This window comes from Odocoileus virginianus, chromosome 20, assembly GCF_023699985.2.
Source record: "Odocoileus virginianus isolate 20LAN1187 ecotype Illinois chromosome 20, Ovbor_1.2, whole genome shotgun sequence".
NCBI classification, from domain to species: domain Eukaryota; kingdom Metazoa; phylum Chordata; class Mammalia; order Artiodactyla; family Cervidae; genus Odocoileus; species Odocoileus virginianus.
Window position 1 is genome coordinate 21,819,711 of NC_069693.1, and position 15,534 is coordinate 21,835,244.

General features: G+C 34.3%; 1 protein-coding gene across 2 annotated transcripts in view; it reads right to left on the minus strand.

Annotated features, from left to right (window-relative positions):
* Positions 1 to 15,534, minus strand: part of AP1G1 (adaptor related protein complex 1 subunit gamma 1) — a 76,780-nt gene that overhangs the window by 36,857 nt on the left and 24,389 nt on the right. For both annotated transcript variants that reach the window (XM_020901831.2, XM_070451058.1), the window contains exons 2-3: positions 13,598 to 13,801; positions 2,050 to 2,174 (exon numbers count right to left, since the gene is read on the minus strand). In XM_020901831.2, coding sequence (XP_020757490.1) covers positions 2,050 to 2,174; positions 13,598 to 13,798 — 326 coding nt within the window. In that variant the 5' untranslated portion in view covers positions 13,799 to 13,801. The remainder of the gene's footprint in view (positions 1 to 2,049; positions 2,175 to 13,597; positions 13,802 to 15,534) is intronic.

Here is a 15,534-nt window from a genome sequence, read left to right on the forward strand (position 1 = left end):
AAATGAATGCAGAAGCAAATACAGGCATCTAACCTATTATATTAGGTTAGATATTAAAGATATCTATAAAAGTGTAAAATGTCATTCTTCTATCTGAATTGTTTTTGTTCTGGAAAACAGCTTATATTTCATAACAAAATGTATTGCTGTCAATACTGTAAAGGTTTCATTAATGATAATTTTGAATGAACCAATAAATGGTTTTTACCTTCCCTGAAGAACAAAGAAAGGAAAAGAAACAAAAGTAGTGTCAGTCAGGTTTGATACTTTCTACTAATTTGAATATTTAAAATAAAAATTACTAATAAAGTTTAACTTAATTATGGTTCTAGTTCCCAAAAAATTTCATTAGCTCTTCATTCATTTTTCAGTGATTAAGAATATCTGTATGATGCAAGCTCTTAAAATACTGTGTCTGATTTTTAAAGATTAAAGTCCAAGATCATTAATGTCTTAAAAGTTTTTCTGGACCAATGAACAATGAGGTAAACATGCCATCATTAAACAGAAAAACTGCTAGTACACTATGATGCCCTATATACAAACAAAAAGCAAGAAACCTCACAAATAAACAAAAAACCTATTCATTAAAAGATTTAAAAAAACTGAATGATCCAAAGTCCTTTGACTGAACTTAAACTGAAGTATCAGATCAATTCTCAACTATGAGCAGCTCTCTCCTAAATTCACTTGGGGCTTGGCTGGGTCTCATTACACACCCAGATTCCTTCTTTGCCTATATGCCTTATTCTTCAATTTTAATCAAGCTACAAACCTATTCTTAAGTTTGCTCAAAACTTGCTGCTAGGCAGAACTGCCAAATTATCAGCATGTGATTAAAGGCTTGAGCAATAAAGGCAGCAGAGCATGTAAGAACAAAAATTAAAGAAACTTTCAGAGACTTGCCCAAAATAAGAGTATAAAGTCAGGTTTAACATCCGGAATGTAACCTCCATGACACCAGAGATTTCTGCCCACTTTTTTCATTCTCCATCCTCAGCACTACAATAGCTCCTGGCATATAACAGGTATGCAATCAATGTTTGTTGAATAAATTGACTTAGTATTTTCATTATTAATATTTCTTTCAAGGCCAAAAAGAACAAAATTTTCCCAAATTAAGCTGCAAAGTCAATCTATTTAAATGAGACACAATATTTTTACAAACAAATCATAACTCTCATTTTAAAATTTTTCATTACCAGGAAATTATAACATTTACCACAGCAAAATATATGAGTTCAATGTCTACAAACAGATCACCCTGCTTCTGTCAAATACAGAAATACTGTAAATTAAACATGAAATCTAAAAAAGGAGATAAACTGGTAGACATACCAAAACCAAAACAAACCAAAAAGAGCCTTAAATCAATAAGGCCGTGAGAACTTTCATATCTTTTTAACAGAAATTTATTATAAGAGGGATACTGAAAAGAACTGTTAACTCCCTATTTGCAGGTCTTCTAATTTTTCTAGAATGGCAAGCATTCCTCAGCTTCTAAGGTAAATACATAACTGGACTAGTAAATCAGTAAAGCACCTGTTAAAGAAAAAAGGACTTATGTACAAAAGCTCACAGGCCAAATACAACTGCAGCAACTGAAATCTGGGATTAGACTGCTGACAAGCAAGACCTCTCTTTTTACCTTTAAATGGTATTCATTTTGAATATAATGGTAATTATTTAATAAATACGATGCCTCACAATTCATGGTATTCAAAAAATTCTATGATAAGAAAGCTCAGATTTACCAATGCCTTTTCTATTCTATCAAAGTCCAAATGCTTATTCATTGCTAAATAGTTGCTATGACTCAAGATATACAACAATACTTTCATTTAAATTATCCCCTACAGTTTTACTTTTTTCTACAGAAGTTTTAATCCTTTGCTTAGCCTCTTTATATGTAAGCTCCAGAACCAAAAGCAAGTCAATTATATTCTAGACAGCAAATATAAAATCAATAAACAGAAGCCTTTGATGTCATATTATTAAAAAGACCTAAAAGAACAAAGCAGTTACTAGAAGAAAGAAATTAAGACTCACTTCTTGATACAGTTGGTCATGAGAAGATGGACATCTTGTCTTTCGTCTAACAGCAGCATTGCCCCTAAATAGCCAATGCGTTTGTCTGTGAACTTTTGAGAGGCGATAAGCTTGAGGCACTCCAACTACAAATTTAAAAAAAAAAAAAAAGAAGAAGTTAAGAAACTGCTACCACGATCAGGAAAGCAATGTTTTTAACCCAGAGTCAATGGATAACTAAAGTACACAGGTATAACCTATATCATCAAAGCACCTAAATAAAAGGCAAAGACTTAAGATCTTTCAGTATCTTAATGATAATAATCAAGCTCTGGAATAGAGTATCTAGTCAAGGCCCTAGCGTACTTGCCATCCAAATAATCTGTGAAGTTTATGTTAGATCTAAATATTCGTACAAAATAAATAAATAAATATTCGTACAGACTACAGGAATGTCATCATAAGGTTTTAATAAACCTTATTCTTAATTTAACTCCTAGGGTACATTAAATGAGCATCTAGCACATGTGTGTATTTAATGTCTGGTTCCTATTCTGAATATCAAAAGCTCAGTAACAAGTGTCAAACAGTCCTAAACATCATGAAGGTACAATTAAAAAAGAAGGACAATTAACTAACTTTAACATTATGTGGAAAAGTGCTACATTTGAGGCTTGAATTATGAAGAGGAGAGGTTTTAGGAATCAAACAGAAGTAAACAACAACAAAAAGCCACAGGAAAACTCAGTAATAGAATTAACCTAAAATATTTTATACGATTTCTTTCTTTACACAACCCTCAGAGCTTAAGAATCCATGAAGTTATTTACAATAGCCAAGATACAGAAACAACCCATATGCCCATTAACAGATGATTGGTTTAAGTTGTGGGAGGGGGGCGGGTGTGCGTGGGGGTGTGGGTGTGGGTGTGTGTCTGTAAAACAGAGTATTAAAGAATGAAGTATTACCATTAGCAGCCACATGGATGGACCTAGACAGTATCGCATTAAGTGAAGTGAAAGGCAAATGGTACATGATATCACTTACATGTGGAATCTAAGAAGTAATACAAATCAATCTACTTACAAAATAGAAACAGATCAAGGGAGAAAACTTATGGTTACCGAGGGGAAGAGAGAGAGAGGGATACATTAGGAGCAATTAACAGATACAAACTACTATATATAAAATAGATAAGCAACAATCATTTACTGTACAGCAGAGTGAACTATATTCAGTATCTTAGCATAATGAAAACTAATCTGAAATATATACTCACACACATACGTATAACTCAATCACTTCACTGTACACTGGAAATATAGACAATACTGTAAATCAAAAATACGTCAATAAAAAAAGTCTTTGTAATTAGTTTGCCTCTCTACTCAAACTTTCTTGAACATCATAATCACTGATATATAATTTATCATCTCATCTTGACTAACAAGGAAGAAGCCAAACATTCCCTCTAGGGCAGTGGTTTTCAAAGGGTGTACACAAGTTAAAACTCTTTAAGAGGAGTTTTTCAAACTATGCTCCCATTTAGAATCACTGCATTCCAAGGAAAGGGGCTCAGATGCAGACCAGTGTAGTGTACACAGCAATGTGAGATCTCATGAGACTATCTTCCACATGAATCTGCCTGTAAGTATGAAAGTCAAATTGAGGAAAGTAAAGAGTTTACAAATAAATCTGTCTTGAGCTATTTAAAAACTGCTCTCTCAAAGTACCTACATTAAAAACACCAAAAGGTTGTAGGATGACTATAGCATCATGAGCCAGTCAAAGAAGCCTCTAAGAGAGAATAACCAGGATCCCAAGGAAAACTGAAATGCCTCTGAGATCAACAAAGATTATTTAACAACACTTTCTTTCTGTCTACACAATTTAAATTTAAAGGAACAATTTCTGAAGTAGACGATTATAGTCATTCTTAAATGTCAGCAGAAAATAACTGTTGAGGTGAATGAGAAAATCACAAGTTAAAATGTTGTTAGAAAAATTCTTCTCTTTTTCAAACTGAAGGCTTTTAAATCTTCTCACTTAATCATTCTATAAATAAATATTTTAACAGTGAAAGAAAGTGTTTTAAGAGTCAAGATATCACCGAAATGTTTATCATCCTTACCGAATCACGCTTTTGACAAACACCAGGCATTAAACAAATAAACTATCCAAAATTTTTTTATTAAGATGAATTAATGAGGACATTTTTAAGCATTAATATTACTTCATATTTTTAAAGGCCAAGTTTAAGAGAGAGTGTGTGGGGGTGTGTGGACGCACACACATGTTGCGCGCTCAGTTGCGTCTGGCTCCGTGCAACCCTATCGACTTACAGCCCACCAGGCTTCTTTGTCCAAATAATTTTCCAGGCAACAATACAGGAGTGGGTTGCCATTTCATCCTGCAGGGGAGCTTCCCAAAACAGGAATCAAACCCGTATCTCCTGCGGCTCCTGCATTGGCAGGTGGATTCTTCACCACTGAGCCACCTCGGAAGCCTGGTTTTAAGATAGACCAAAATTCATCAATGGCTGCTGAGTACAATTTGCTGTTTTTTGTGACAGCTGTTAACACTACTAACTGAATACCAAAAGAAAAGGTAAAATTAAAGGGACAAATACTAAATTCTTTTAAATATTCTCCATTGGTATAGTGACTTTGCTTCATTAATGAGGTTTTTTTTTTTTTTTTGAAGGTGACAAATTTGAGGGGAATATATAAGATTATATACTGGAAACGGTCTCTGAAATACATCTTCAGGTGAAGGTTTGACTCTGATCACACTTCACACTTACGTGGCAGTGGCCAGCAACTGAACTCATAATGTACCACGTTTCATTATGAAGACTGTTACAAAGTTTTCAAATATTGAAAAAGAAAATGACTGAAGCAGAACACAATTGATGTGGGTAGTGAGGAGAGGGTGTTCATTTTTGAGCAGCCCTCACTAAAAACACAACTCAACACATAAGTTAACAGAAGAAGAGTAGTGACCAATTAAATGTATCCATTCCTTAGACAACAACGGCAACTTCATCCCAGTACTTCTCCTCATTTATAGCTACCTAAAATTTCCACCTGAAACATAGCTAACCCACATATTTACCTTTAAATCCACCATAAACAGTCCACCATCAAGATAAAAGAAAGCTTTTGCTTTTACCCCAAACTCCATGAACAAAGTAAAAACAAATGACAAACTTAGAAAAACTACTTGCAACCAGACATGAAATCCTATACAACAGGATTCTATACTTTCAAAAAAGACCGACAAAGAATATAAAGACAAAGAATATGAAGAGGCAGTTCAAATTAAAAAAAATAATTTAAGTACAAAAGAATTTCAATCTCCTCACAAAAAAATGCAAAACCAACTAGGAAAATTTACTAAAAAAAGGGGGGGCCTGTAAACCTGAAAAGGGTGACTTATATGATATATACTATTTAGAGAAGTTATTAGAAAAGAAAAAGAAATGCAAATAAAAACCATACTGAGATATCACATTTTAACCTATTATATTAATAAAGATTTTTTTTTAAGTGCTATTATAACAGTGCAAGGACATTAGTAATGAGAGTATAAACTGGCATAAGACGTAGTGAGAAAGATTATATCTATCTACATTACAAACACACATATCCTTCTGACTCAACAAATCCACTTTTAGGAACTGACAAAGCATTTATATTCACACATGAGCAAGATAATGGATATTATTCCACTCTACTATTACTTTAAACAGATTGCAAATAACATCCATTAATAAGACATCAGTTTAATAAATTATGACTCGTACATAAACAGAATACCATGCTGGATTTACTACCATGAACATGTCAACAAAGCTGGAAAAAAAAATATGTACAAGGAAGCTCTTTCTATACTGGTATGGACTAATCTTCAAGACGGATCAGTAAGTGGACGGGGTGCAAACAGTATGTTACAATATAATTTTGGAAAAGGCAAGAATATATATGTCCATTGCCTGGAGATGTATAAAGTATCTCTGAAAATATAGTCAAGAAGTGAATATCACAAGTCACCTGTAAGGAGGGAAATTAAGTGACTAAAAAAGGATGGAATGCAGAGTTTTCATCATATATCCTTTCATATCTTTTAAATTTTGCATCAGTGAACCATCATTATTTATTTCAAAGATGAATAATATTGGGCTGGGAGGAAAAAAATTGCAGGACAAAGAGAACTTATGGTTAAAAAAGTTAATACAATAATATTATAATTAAACAGGGGGACCAAAAAACAGATGAAATCATTTGTTCTCCCTACAAAGTTAAACAACGTATGTTTCAAAAAAGCATTTAAATCTTGGAATCATTTCATGAAAAAGCCTTTGAAAATTTAAGACCAGAACCCTATGCAAATATAACTCAGTAAATGGAAGCAATCAGCCTTTTAAAGATAACTTAAAATCATAATGAGCAATTACTGTGCTATTCTATCTATCATATCTGTGATGCTATTGTCAGAGCCTGTTAAGTACACTCCTTTCTTACCTCTATACTCCACGAAGGCTATGCTTTTTCTGCTGAGTTATTTTGTATTCTTCATCTACTATCAATTTCTCCCTTAACAACACTCTCAATATACCTGCTTATCCACAGCAATCTTCTCCATGTCTCCCCAACTATCATCCCAAATGGCTGATTGTGACAACTCTTTGCTACTGATTTTTTTTTATATTTACTTTACAAGTGTTCTGAGTCACTGGCGGTTTTGCTTTAATTTGGTAAGTTCCTGCTGTGCCGAAACCAATGTGCCAGTCATTCTCACTGATACTGTTAGAAGGACACAGAAAAGAAAACCAGCATTTGAATATTTATCAGAAAATATGATATATATACCATGACAGTCATGCACAAGCTACTGTGAAAACAGGGTAGGAAGGACACCAAATTTAGGTTAGAAATTGAAAGAAAACATTCGAGAAAAGTTTCTATCTCTGTACATAACACAGAGTGGAAGAGAAAGAAATCAATTAGAGTTAGAAGCTGAATCTAAGACTGGTTCTAGCTAAGAGACCTAAGCCAGCTGTTTCACCAATCTGGGTCTAGTTTCTCATCACTAACGTAACGGCCACATCAAGGAAGACATTGCACTCTAAAAGTTGTCCTACATGCCATGTTTTCAAGGCAAATAGCTACTAATTCTCTCCAGCTGATCCTTGAATTTTTCTCAGAATATTTTCTCAGCAGAAGCATTCCAAAACTCCAGACAGTCATTAACAACAAGCCTTATGGGAAGGAAATTATCAGCCCCCTTTAGAACAAATACAGTATATTTGGAGGAGTAGATCAGAGGGAAAACCTAACAACTTAATTTTCTACATACTTTTTCTAGACTCAATGCTCCAATTTTCTTGAATTTCAAAACAATTTTTAAAAGGGTAATTTTACCAAGTTTCTGGCTTTGTCACATTTTTCTGAACCAAGTAGAAATACTGCCTTTTATCAACATTTAACCTGGCTGCCCTTTTAAAAAAAGCTGCACTCATTTTGTCAGCTTTTAGAATAATTTCCCAAAAGGTCAAATGCACACGTACACTTGCTTTTAATTTAACACCGAGCTTTCAGTATTCTTGCCTGGAAAATCCCAGAGATGGAGAAGCCTGGTAGGCTACAGTCCATGGGGTCGCAAAGAGTAGGACACGACCGAGAGACTTCACTTTCACTTCACTTTATGATGTGAACACTCATCTCGATGAAAAGATGCAATTTAAAATATTGTAAATGTTGCTGGATCTGCAATTGATTGGTTAGGTCTTTTTAAAAGTTACTTTTATTTCATTTTAATATTCAGAACTAACTTTCTAGTTTACAAACACACACACACACACACACACATGTTTGAAGGACAAGGGTATAACTGCTTTACCACTATACAGACTGGCAAGATAAAATCTGTATGAACTGGAGCCTGTTTTTTCATTCTTCTGGTTGAGAGGAAAATACATTATTAACATTCCTATTGTATCCCTTTTTTTTTCTCTTGAGAAAATTTGTTATGAAATATTTCACTCAAAACTTTGACCCCCCCCAAAAAAAAAAACTTTGACCCACCAACAAGCTTCAACAAATCTTAACATTTTACCCCATTTATTTTTAAAAATTTAGTATGATGAATTCAATTAAATCCCTCCGAATATTCTGCCTCAGCCTAAGTTCCCTCTCTTCATCCCAGGAGTGACCAAAACTCAAAATTGCTGTTGATCACTGTCATGTCATAGGTCCTTAGCTATAAGTGGAGAAGACAATTGTTTTTGAATGCTTTAAACTTTCCACAAAGTATCATATTGCATTCCTGCCCTTTTCACTCAACATCTTTTGAACACTACTCACATCCAGACAAGAAGCTCCAGTTCAGGCATGTTCACTGCCATAGAGTATTTCACCTATGAATGTACTACAACTTCTCTATTCTTTTTGTGGACATACAGATTATTCCCAATACTTTCCTGTTAGAAACTACCGCGATGAACACTTGTAAATGTGTTATAAATGGACGAGGAGTCTTGATCAGATTCACCTTTATCAGTTTTTGTTTTGATTTAGCAAATGTAATTCAAAGGTGGTGACATGAACTTTTAACAGGAGGCTTTAATTATTGCTGGTGGTTGTACCTCTGTGACATCAGCAGCACTGATGATCAGCAGGGGTTGAAAATGGTAATATTCTAATTCTTCTTCCATCCCTTCTTCATTTATTAGCTTGGCTATTCCTCTAAGGAGCAACTTTCTCTATATATACCATTGGATTACCAATAGTTCCTTCGGAAAGAACTTAGCAATAATTACTTTACAAGTAACTACTGGATAGAAAAGGCAGGATAAATGTTTCCTTCCTTTACCAGTTTTCAAAATAATGAGTCATTTCCCTAGTATTTTCCAAAAATGGCCAATAACGCTTTCAATTTTTTTTTAATTATTATGAACTCATTTATACAAACTTATTTGGTATGTTTCAATTACAATTATTACTTTTTTTCTTTTGGCTGCACCACATGCCATGTGGGATCTCAGTTCCCCAACCAGGGATCAAACCTACCTCCCCTGCAGTGGACGTATGGAGTCTTAACTGCTGGACCACTAGGGAAGTCCCTGATTATTGCTCTTTCATTAAAGCTCAAACTTTCTCATTTTGAGGCATGACAGCCTTCTCTCATGGCTACCAAATCCTTTCAATATGACCTCTGTAGTTTCTCTTGATTCCTGGCATAGTTTAACAGTCCAAGCTTCTTTTGTACATTTCCTGATCCAGATTTGGGATCAGCCATGTTTCTAACAGGTATGGCCCTTTGAGAACAAAAGGGTAAATACCCTGGGTGTCCCAGATGAAGAGACAAGATAAAAGGGTATTTAGAGACCACAATCTGAGCCTAAGGGTGCTCAAGACAAGGATGGCTACTATCACCTCCTTTTCAATATTGTTCCACATGTACAGTATATACACATTTATATTACCATAAAGTACATATACTACATGTATAGTACACATACTACATGTACAGTATATAGTATGCATATATAGTAAGGAAATAAAATGCTTAAAGGTGGAAAAGGAAGGGAACTGCCATCATTTGCAGACAACAGTGCTGACTATATGGAAATAACAGAGTCCACAGGGACTCTAAGCACTAAGTAATGTTATCAAGCACATACAGAGACAAAAATCAATTATATTTCTACATACCTACAACATAATTTTTAAAAATTTTAAAGAATGCTATTTACAATAGGAATAAGAGCTCCAAGGAAACTAGGAGTAAGTTTCACCAAAGATGTATAAGACCTTATGGAGAACACTGTAAAACTTCAGAGAACCTAAGGATGTGAAACACTATACTATTCTATATTGATGGAAAGGAAGACTGTCGTAGACAGGTAATTGGGTATAGGTCCAGCAGGCCAGGCTGAAACTGGGAAGAAATAAGAGCATATGACCAGCCTGGAGAAGGTCCCCAGCCTACTACTGCCACATGAAACTGTGGATCAATATTCCCAAATCCTCTGACTTTCTAAGAGGAACTGGAAATTCAGATTTCTATGAGAAGTTCTTTGATTTTTATATGCTAGCAGCAAATTCAAAACAATTTTAAGTACTGTACAAGACAAACAAAATACATCTGTAAAGAATTTGGGCCCTGACCCACCATTTTCTACTCCTGCAATCTATCTACTACTTCAGATATTCAACTTTATTTCTGGGTTGTATTTAAGCCAGACATGTAAAAGGTTACAAATCCTACAGGAAATCTATCACTGCTTTTGTTGTAAAAATGTTGAGGATTTTGTCTTACATTACTAAGAAACTCCTAAATAAAAGAACCACATAAGAACATCTCTTTTAGAATTCCTGCTTTTTCTAAATTCTGTTGGCTGTCCCTTAGGAAATGGTAAAATCGGTAAGATCTGAGAGTTTTTTAAGAATAAAACCTAAATATTTAAAATTTATTAATTAACCTTTAGAATAACCCTATAAAGCAGTATTAGGACTATCTCCATTTTACATATGAGCGAACAAGAAAGGTCAAAGTACTTGTTGAAAAACACAACACATGACAATAAAGTAACAAAGCCACAATTCACATCAAGGTAGTCTGGTTCCTGCAGCTGTGCCCTTGAATTCTAATTATCACAACCATGTAACTGAATTTTTTTTTTCCTGCCTGAGCTGCCTCCCCAATAGCAACCATACAAGCTTTGTGTTCTGAATTCTTCCTTCCCCTAACTCTTACTTTGTACTATTCTTTTTCTCTTTTAAATAGATGCTGATAATGTATGCCATCTCAAATCCCATATATAAGGCAGGGCTAAATGAGTTAATTAACAATGCAAATAGCCATTTATAGATTTAAACTAAACACAAAGACTGAACAAGTTTTAGAGTTATGCAAGGCTGAGTTCTAATCTTTCCCCTTATATTTACTAGCTGTGTGAATTTAAACAAGTGACTTAAACTGAATTTAAACTCAATTTCCTCATCTGTACTACAAGGATACTACCTATCTCATGGGTTTTACTATAAAATTTAAATACTTTTAAAATATAGCTTCGAGACATTTTTAAATTATATATCTGGTTCATATTTAATTTCCGTTGTACAGTATCATATTAGATACTGCAGTAAAAAATAAAAAGAAACAGGTGAAAGTACCTTTAACAATATATTTTATTTAACCCTATATACCTAAAATATCAATTCAACATATGATCAACATAAAAATTATTAGCTATTTTACATCTTCCTTTGTACTAATGCTTTTAAATACAGTATGTACTTTACACTTACAGCACATCTCAATTTGTACACTCCAGAGCCATCAGAAATATCTGAATTGTATTCAGACTTTGTAAAATTTACAATTGATGAAATAGATTCACATTCAAGTTGTTAAAACATATTTAAAAGGTTTCCAATAGTTGCATCAAGCACCCTCCCTCACTTATTTTTCTTTAATATTCGCCTTAGTTGAACTAGCTATATTTCCAAAGACCAGTGGCTACACAGCTAGTGGCTACCATAAAGAACAGTGCAGGTCTCACAGATAAAATGCAACTAAAGAGTGGTTGTTTCTACACATCATCAAATGAAAATGGCACTGTGATTCATACATGTAGGAAAGACAATATAGGAACCTTTTAATGGGTACATGATAAAGACAATTTCAATGGGTGGGATACCAAATTACTGATATGGATTAGGCCATGCGTGACTAATCAAAGAGAGGAAACAGAATGAGGACCTTAAAATTACCATAACTATTCCCACTCAGAAAAATCTTTTTTTTTTTTTGTATCAAAATTTTAGTAGTTTCCTTGAGTAGTTTCACTTTCCACCTAAGATTTTATCTTTTTAAATGTTTTATCTAAGTTCCATAACACCTAAAAAAATGCCACCTAGACAGACTCGGAAAACATACTTAAACATGTCATAGAAATGAATCTTAGGAATATATATAAAATTCCTTTACAAAATGAAATATCACCAAAGTCTACCCTATGATTTTAAATTTAAGAGTTTGTCTTTGAAGAACAGCCTTAAGAGTATATAACTCTACTGTTCTCATGATGTTAACAAGTAACACTCTCTGAGTGGAAGGATTAGGAGTCTTTCCTCCAGTGGACCATCTAACTTAATGTGTCTACTTAAACCAACAAGAATACATGAATAGCTATCTGCTTTGTATTAATTATGTCACATGCTACATGGATAACCACCTAGATCCATTTCTGATATGGCAAAAGCATATAATGTTTATTTATATGAGACAGCTGTTGCTTTTGACTGCCTAGCATCTGGTCCTTTCCTCGCATATTAATACCTCAATTTTCCTTTGGGGAATTAATGCTCTCCCACTCTTAATCATATATTTCTTGAGAGGCTGATCTCATTTCCTGCCCCAAAATGAGCATAAGAGTAACCCAAGTCAGCCTGGGAAGATTCAATCCCATTACTTTTTTGTTTTAACTCAATGGTGAGGATATATTCTTCCACTTAAGTTAGTGAGCTGAACAGAAAATAAACTGATGGCCATCTTTCCTGACAAATATATCAGAACATTAATAATATTATCTTTGAATAATGCAAATATGGGTGGTATTTTTTTCTTTGTACCTAGTATTGCACATTCTTTTAATTTTGCAGTCTTTTCCTTAAAAAGATTACTTAGCATACAATTAAATTTTCAAGTAAAATAAAATTTAATACCATTCGTAAGAACCAAAAAACAACCCACTACCTCCTCCTCTGTGATTCAATCTCCCTTACCATGTATAAAAGTGGAAAGAAGAAAGTACTTATCACCAAGCATATCATGCCCAGACTGGCTGTATCAAGCAATATGTGTTGAGAAAAAAAAAACAAATCTGTGTTTGTGTGTGGAGTGAAACAACAGGCAGGCCTGCACAGTGGCTACAGCTATAAAGGAATGAGGTTAAGGACAAAGTCCTTAAATGCCATTCCTTGGCATCCATCGAATTTCTTTTACTTAAACACAACTGCCGGCAGTGTTGGCAGTGTTATATAGTACTACTGCACTGAGAAAATAATTAAGAAAACACTGAGTAAACTTTTCTTAAAAGTGTACTCTTCATAGTCCAGGATGTCTGACATAACAATCACAATCTACCAGTTAATCCCGGTCAATCTTTAAACTCACTGCCACCATCAAAACATACTCTAGTCCACATAATTAGAGATTCCCAATGGAAAAGACAATTGATGGCAATATCATACCTTCCCAGGTCAGCAATTTTCTCTCTCAATTCTACCCTCAGTTCCATAATAATACTACTGGGACATCAAAAATATCCTGTCCTCCTTGACAGGAGAGACTGACAATCCCTGACCTACTGACATTAAAATAAGAATACCCTTGTTAGCCTGGAAGAGAGCATGGCAATCCACTCCAGTAGTCTTGCCTGGAGAATCCCCATGGTCAGAGGAGCCTGGCAAGCTACAGTCCATGGGGTCACAAAGAGCTGGACTGAGCGACTGAGCAGAGCACAGCACGCTTTGCTAGATGTGGTCTCACCCCAGCCTACCTGTCCAAAGTGAGCAGGGTAGCCCAGCATGTGCATATATAGTAATTTTGCCACATTCCGACACCGGTATGTATTGTCTTCTTCTCTAAAAGATGACCGAATTGCAGCACACTCTTTCTGGATCATTTCTCGTTCTTCGGCTTGGGTTCGGGCTGTCCGGATGGTCCGGATCAGCTCCCGCAATCTGATGGGGGCTGGCATCCTCTGGATATAGAAAGACATTAAATAAAGATGTTCACATTTTTTTTTCTACCAAAACCATACACACAACTTTCCACATACATTTCCGATTTTTAAGAATTTAACACTTGTTAAGTCTGGTAATACAATGTTCCAGCAAAGCGATTACATACAAACCCCTCAATTCATTAAATTTATGTAAAGAACACTAAGAAAAATGTTAACTGGTAACTACAGCAAAATAAGAAATAAAATACACTAACAATGAAAAGTCTATCACTAATATCAAAATATCTTAGGAACTAACTCAAGCCAAATCTTTACATAATCCTTAAATTAACGAAAGGACTATGCCTAACCTTAAAGAAGATAGGTGTTTTCTGCTCAACTGTTGTTAAACTCAACATAGTTCAACAAGGTATGAGAAGAATACTGAATATCATAATCAAAGCCCAACTCAACAAAACGAGAGATGAGGAGAAAAGATCAAATATAAAATTTAAACACCTCTCTGAGAAATATAATCATCTCAGTATATACTAGGTACTCTTTGAAAACGTGGTGGAAAAGAAACAATAAACCAACCTCAGCAGAGAAAACTGTCAACTGAAAAAAATGCACAACCTAAAAGCCAAGAATTACGTTTTATTACTGAAGACTATAGCCCAGAATACAGCCTCTCAGATAGGTCTTTCAAAGAAGTAAGGAAAGAGCCAGGATACATAGGTTTTGCTGTGAAAAAATAACAAAATGTAGCTGAACATCACAAGATGACTGCTAATCACAAAAACTGACATCTCAAAGTAATAATTTTAATGCTTTTGTATGTTTGGCAAGATTCAAGAGTCTGGACTTACTGAAATGATTCCTTTGATACATATCTTAACTATCTAGGGCCAGTACCCTATTTTTCTCCATCCAGAATTCCCCTCAAGGTGCACCATCAGGGCCAGCTGCATAGGCTGATGTCTTCACAGTCACAATATTCTGTGTTTACTGAAATTGCAGGCAACATTTTTTTGTCCAGAAGACTAGTAGTGTCATGAGAAAAAATAAAAATTAACCCTGCACCCTAACCTTACACAATATACAAAAATTAACTCAAAATGGGACCCAGAAGGAAATCTTTGGAAACGTGGGTTACACAATGATTTCATATATAAGAACAAAGCACAAAAGAAAAATTAATAATCTGGATTTCATAAAAATTTTGAACTTTTACCCTTCAAAAGATGTCATTATAAAAATAAGGCAAAACAAAGAAAGAAAGGAGCCCTGTATTACAGAGAACTTGTATTTAGAATACACAGTCTTATAACTCAAAAATAAAATAATCATAGTTTAAAATGGGGAAAAGATTTGATTAGACACTTCTCAAATTAAAATATATGAATGGCAAACAAGCACATGAAAAGATGCTAATGTCATCAGTCAACAGAGAAATGCAAATTAAAACTATTAAGGAGATATCACTCTACACCATTAGAATGCCTAAAATTTTAGGCAGTAATATAGAACAAATGAATTTTTCACACATTGCTCACAGGAATGTAAAATAGCTCATATACTTTATAAAACAGTTTGGCAATTTCATGTAAAGTTAAATATACACTTAGCATATGATTCAGCAAATCCACTCAGTATTTACCCAAGAGAAATGAAAATATGTGTTCTCACCAAAACATGAACAAAAATGTTCAGAGAAGTTTCACTTATAACTGCCAAAAACTGGAAACAACCCAAATGTTCATAAACAG